This window comes from Myodes glareolus, chromosome 6 (genome assembly GCF_982192425.1).
Source record: "Myodes glareolus chromosome 6, mMyoGla1.1, whole genome shotgun sequence".
Taxonomy (NCBI): Eukaryota; Metazoa; Chordata; class Mammalia; order Rodentia; family Cricetidae; genus Myodes; species Myodes glareolus.
The window spans coordinates 1,579,515-1,585,590 of NC_142031.1; the positions used below are offsets into that span (position 1 = coordinate 1,579,515).

Here is a 6,076-nt window from a genome sequence, read left to right on the forward strand (position 1 = left end):
AGGGAAAGTCTTCTACATCTGTAGTACTGTTTGGTTCCATCTTGGGTACTTCAGAAGTACAGGATGGAAGTGGAGTCAGCCCCTGCTCTGAGTGGACATCTGGGCCCTTCTGGGGGCCATTCAGGTAGAATGGGGACAGACATGGCACTGAGGGCTAACTAGGAACTCTAAAGGGAGATGGGGACCTGAGTGGCGAGTGCTGGTGTCGGGCATTACTGACCACAAGCGTACCTTTCAGATTGAGGACTTGCAAGCTAAGCTGCAGCATGCAGAGGCGGACCGAGAGCAGCTTCGAGCTGACCTGCTGAGGGAACGTGAGGCCCGTGAGCACCTGGAGAAGGTGGTGAAGGAGCTTCAGGAGCAGCTGTGGCCTCGGCCACGGCCTGAGAATGTGGGTGGCGAAGGCAGTGCCGAGCTGGATCCCTAGCCTGGGCAGTGCCTGCCACTGCCTCATGGACCTCCATCTGTGCGCAGAGGGTGGCGGGTACGTGCTCTGCAGGCCCAGCCCCTGCCTCTGCAGCCACACAGCACAACGTCTCTACTGTGCCTATTACCAAGCGAGTGTTTGTAACCATATACTTTTGGAATCCACTGCAAAATTTTCTACTGGCCAAGTTCAAGTGAGCAAGCCATGTCCCCCAGCTGCAGCCAGAGTTGAGACTGGCTCTGTGGGTCGCAGCTGGTCCTCTGCTTGCTGGAACATGCTTACATTTACACTTTTGTTATAAGCTATTTAAACCAGTAAGGAGACTTGATACTCAGAAAATCAACATGTTTTTTAATGACTAACTGTAAAAGGCCCCTACACGTGACGCCATCTGGACACCCACTCTGGTGGGGGTGACACCCACCCACCACCGTCCTGGGAAGCCATCACCGCTCATCTGTGCCCGCGGCTGCAAGAGGACAGCAAGGGTTTTCTTCAGAGTCTATTTTTTCAGCAACAAGGACCCCAGTCTTCCTGCTGCTGCCAGGAAGAGCAGGGAGAGCACCGCGTGCGAGATGAGCCCCAACACTGCCCGCCTTACCGCCGCTGCCCCGCCCACCAACATCACCACTAACCCTGCCCTGCAGGCACCAGGGGGCCTGAGCCACACATAGTCTGTTGAGGCCTCTGGATGCCCCCGCCCACCTACACCGTGAGGGGCTAACCTGTGTTAGGCAGTGGCCATGGTCCAGTGTCATGTTGTGTTGTTCCCCATACACACCACCGCCCACCCCACAACCCACACGCTGCTTGACCACAGCAACCCCTTTTCAATGCGGCAGACATCACTCCTCATCTTGGGACTGAGGCTGTAGCATTGGAACAAAAACAGCATTATATCACTTTTCTCCCCCCCCCCCTTTTTTTTGTTGTTCATTTAAACACATATCTAGAACTGCACTTTGTCAGACCCTCCCTTCTCTTTTTACTCCCAGTTAACTGAGGTTTTTACCGATTTCTAGAGCAGTTCAAACCCTAAGTGCTCGAGTGCTTAGAAATCCCCTCTGGTGCTTGGTTGAACAAGGGAATCACAAGAAATGAAAATGCAGAGACTGAACTTGGGGGTCGTTCTGTGCCTTCCAGCATCTTGTACAGCAAACCCTGACTTGTCTTTTTACCCCCAAAATATCGTCTTCAGTAGCGATTGAATCTGCCACTGTCAAAATACGTTACTTGCATTTATTCCAAATAATCTCGTTTACTCTTAACTGTTTATGCAAATTGTATAAGGTTTCTTATGCCCAAGCTTGAAAAATGATTCCCCAGTAGACAAGAGGCCACTACCCATCCTCCAATTGTGTTTATTTACGTGAGAAGATCACACAGAAGCCCTCCGCTCCAGTCCTGACAGGGCAGCCATGACCTGAGGGAAGGTGGAGATGGCTTGCGCAGGTACAAATGACCTCAAGGACTGTTGCCTGCAACTGGAGACTGCTAAGTCCTGACCTTCGGTGCCCAGGTCGTCTGCAGGGTTTTGCCCTTGGTTTACTGAGGGGGTCTGGGCTGCTGCCGGGTCCCCCCTTCTGAAGTGCAATGCAAAAGGGACATCATGTATACACAGCGTTTATTTGGATTTTTTCTTTGGCTTTTTTTCCTCTCAGTTATGAAACTTGTATGCATGGATTTCACATCTCCATAGCTAGACCCATCCATGGGCATTACGACCTTGTCTCCTAAAGGGTCAGTTTTGTTACGCAACACGAAGAATGCTGTTTTCAGCCTTGTTTTTCTAGAGTTGTGCTTTTCAGTCATTTCTTCAAGGAAAACTAAATGATTTAGTTGGAGCAAAGCTTTAAGTGTGTTGGTGTGCTTCTGTGTGGCTGTCCCTGTTGTAGGAGATCACAGTGATTTGGGCCCCTTTGAGCCTTTGGCTCCAGGGCACTTGCATTTCTCAGCAGAGCCTCTCCCTGCCACAGCTCTGTCACCTTTGGGTCCCTGGCCTTCTTGGTCCAGCACTGGCCCCGTTATGGGAAGGAAGTGCGCTGTCTGCAGCAGAGACTCTCCTCACGTGCCAGAGTGACTCCGGTCTGGGAAGGGCTTGTCATCTCATGAGCTGTTCCTCCTGGGTCCCTCCTCCCCCTGCTTCCGGTGAGGCTCTTGGAGGCAGTGGGACCAGAGCCCAGACTCCCGTTTACCAGAAGCTTGTGATGTGGGCCCTGTAAGACCTAGAGACTAGGTCATCCGGCTGCTTCTGTCCTGGGTGAAGCTGGCGAAGCACTGGGTATTTTTTGCTGCTGCCATGGAAGGCAGCCCTGCTCTCTGCAGGACCTGCTGTGGACTAAGGGCAACCAGGCACTGCACGCCTGGCTCCCTACTAGGAAGGCTGCAAATCTCTTTTCAGAGAAAGGGAGGAGAGGTTTCCATCATGTTGGCTGTCGACTCTCCCTGTATGTTAAACCCTTTATCAGTTTACTCATCATTTCTATTCTGAAAGATTTTTAACGAAGGGAAAAACCAACAGCAATAACACTCATTGGTGAGCAGCTAACTCCTACACACGACACCCTGCTTTTCATACAGAACTAGCCAATGTTAAACAACTCACATGTAAATACTTTCCCATTTCACACCGCTGTATTATACGTGTAAACTTTTCTTACCTGCTGGTTGTCTTGCTTTCTGGGTTGTTTTTAACTGAGGACAAAGTGCTCATCTGCCAGAGGGGACAGAAGCGTCTTGTGGCATTTCCCATGTGGTGTCCTCCATGGCCACCCATTAACCCCAATTCCTATGCAGAGTATCCTCTGTGATTCCCTCCCCACATGCCCACCCTGGGGCTGGGGAGGGGGGCTCTTGTGTTAAAGTCAGGATTCTCAAATGACATTTTCATCAATTAAAGAAAAATAAGCCCACCTCTCCCTTCATAACTGCCCGAGCCCTTGCACCCTCCAGTCCTGCGCTGCTGCTAATGACAATATGATGGCTTACTCTGCTACTCGAGAACTATTTTTATGTAATTAATGTATGCTTTCTTGTTTATAAATGCCTGATTTTCAAAAGGAAAAAAGAAAAAGCTTGGCATATTTATCTATTTCTCTGTGTACCTGTTAGTCCTTTTGCCTCCCCCTCCCCCTCAAACAGATGACATTGTACAATAAAGGACTTTGAGAGTACTGTGGGCGCTGGCAACCCCCATACATGCAGTCAAGTCCTCAGGAAATGGGGGAAGGCATCTCTACAGGTTAGACCTGGGGCTGTGGTCACTTTATCTGCTTCCAGGAACTCTGGACTGAGAACCTTGACCAGGTTTGGACAGAACTCACAGTGGGCAGTGCTGGGCAGATGGACCGGGCATGACCCTTGCTGGCAGGGCTTCCACAAAGATATGCTGGATCAAAACTCCCTGGGGCCAAACAAGAGTACAGCTCCCCAGGGGCATTACATCAACCCCTCCCCCAAGAAGCACCTGTGCCGTGTGCTATGGGGAACACTTAGCCATCCCTGCCTCTTGTTCATAGAGCCAGAATCTTGCCCCAAAGTCTGCAGCCTTCATCACAAGAGCCTGTGAGTGAGGCATCAGCCAGCCACATCACAAGACCCCATTTCTGCCTGTCTCTGCCTCCGTGGTGGCGGCAGCGGGGGCGGGGGTGTCCCTCCATCTGACTTGGCCTCCTGTCCTGCTTCAGGTTCTAGGAACTGCAGAAGCGTGCTTGGCCTGGTAAAGTCCACCATCCTAGCTGGACTTCTTATCCACCAGACCCAGGGGTTCAGAAGAGTACAGTTGGACCCTGGTGTGGTGGCTCACATCTAATTCCAGCACTGACAAGGCCAGTGAAGTTAAATCACCAGAGGTTCAAGACCAGACAGGTCTACATAGCTCCAGAACAACCTGGTCTGCCTTTTGAACCTTGTCTCAAGGGAACGGGGTGGGGGTGGGGGGGGAGTTAGCTCATCTGTCACAGGCCCTGACAGCCTAGGCATAAACTGGAGGGAGGGGAGTTGTGCTATAGCCCCGTGTGACCAAGGGCCCACTCAGCCTGGGGTCTGGACATGTGTTCTTAACCAGTGACTGTGGATGGCTGTTTGGAGCCATCTTTATAGCCAGTGGAAGCATGAGAGGAAGAATACAGCCAGAGGAAAGCCTGATTGTGAACAATGTTGGCATCAGGAAGCAGGGGAAAGGCTTTCTCCAAGGCTCCAAACCTGGTCTCCTGCCTCCAGGTTTGCCCTAGACTTCATCTCTGGGTATAAACTTAAGAGGATTATAAGTACTCATGGCCCAGAATCCAAAAGGAGCCAGGACCCCTGGAAGGGTTGAGGGAGGGGAGGCCTGGGTGAAAATATCCACCATCCCAGGTTTGGCTGAGGTCTCTTACATCAGTCAAGGCCTCTATGGACATGGCTGCCCCTTTGGACTCAGCTGCAGCTCTTGAGCGCCCTTCTTGGCTGGTACCTGTTTCCAACTGCCGGTTGGCCCTAGTTCCTCTCTGTGTTCTGTGCCCTGCCTGCCCTCATTTCAATTGTACCTCTTTGTCTTCTGACCCCTACCTGTCACCCTAGAGTTCAGGAGGCTAGCCCCAGGCCAAGCAATCATGCTGTTATCTAGAAAGACCAATCCCAGGCTTCTTCCATGAAAACCTAAGCCAATGTCCTGTTACCATGAAAGTCAGTCTGGTTAGCCATTCACCATGCCCATTCCCACTGTGGTGAGAGCCTGTACCTCCTATTTCCTCCCTTGGGCCATCCAGCCCAGACCGTGGGCTAGGTCTGCTGCCCCTATCTGTACTTACCTGGTACCTGCTTTGAAGCCCCTCTGACCGTTTTGGGGTAACAGACTTCTTCCTGGCTAGGATGAGGTAGAGCCAGGCCCCACCATGCAGGTGTGAGTTAGAGGAGGACTCTGCCTGCTCGGCAAGAATCTTGGTCCTGTTTTTGGTGGCCTGGGTGTTGGAATCCCTGGAGTCCAGTCCATACAAGAGTAGACTCCAAAAGCAAAGGGCAGAGTTGGGTATGGAAGCCTTCCCCACAGACACCCAACACGTGGCCAGAACTCACTACCACCACCCCAGCCAGGCGACCCTGGGGAGGGAGTGAGGATGGGGGTATTTGAGACCTGGATGCCTGTCCACCCTACCACTCCATGTTCTTGGTGACGCATATGGCCATCTGTGATCAAGCCTGTGCCAGGTTGGTAGGAGTCTTGGCATCAGGGGCACTAAGCCCTGGGACAGGTGGCCCACTGCAGGTGGGCACAGGCAGGAGGACTTGGCTAGCCTCACTTGTCTTCACGGCATCCTGTGCTGAGCCAGGTGTCCAGCCAGTCTGGGATGGGCCTTCCTCCCCCTGAGATGGACCTGGCAGCCCTCCCTGGCAGGAAGCTGGGCCCAGGCTCTGGTCCACATTGATTGTGATACACAGAGGCCTGTTTGGGAAACCAGGGAAGCCGGGAACTCAAGGTGGGGACCCTTCCTACAGTCTCGAGCAAGGACTACCTGAGGGTGCCCCCCTCAGCCCTCCCCGGAACTGTTTGATGGCAGCTCTCAAATGTCAGGGGCCATGTATTCAACTCCACAGCTAAAAAGGAAGCTGCCTAGCTTAGCCAGACTCAGGCCACTAGCCCAGCCTGACTTAGGCAAGCTAGGTTTCTCA

At 52.5% G+C, this 6,076-nt stretch overlaps 1 protein-coding gene across 2 annotated transcripts in view; it reads left to right on the forward strand.

Moving 5' to 3' along the window:
• Ski (SKI proto-oncogene) overlaps positions 1–3,600 on the forward strand; it is a 68,707-nt gene extending 65,107 nt beyond the window's left edge. For both annotated transcript variants that reach the window (XM_048416720.3, XM_048416730.3), the window contains one exon: positions 239–3,600. In XM_048416720.3, coding sequence (XP_048272677.1) covers positions 239–427 — 189 coding nt within the window. In that variant the 3' untranslated portion in view covers positions 428–3,600. The remainder of the gene's footprint in view (positions 1–238) is intronic.
• Positions 3,601–6,076: the final 2,476 nt, after the last annotated feature.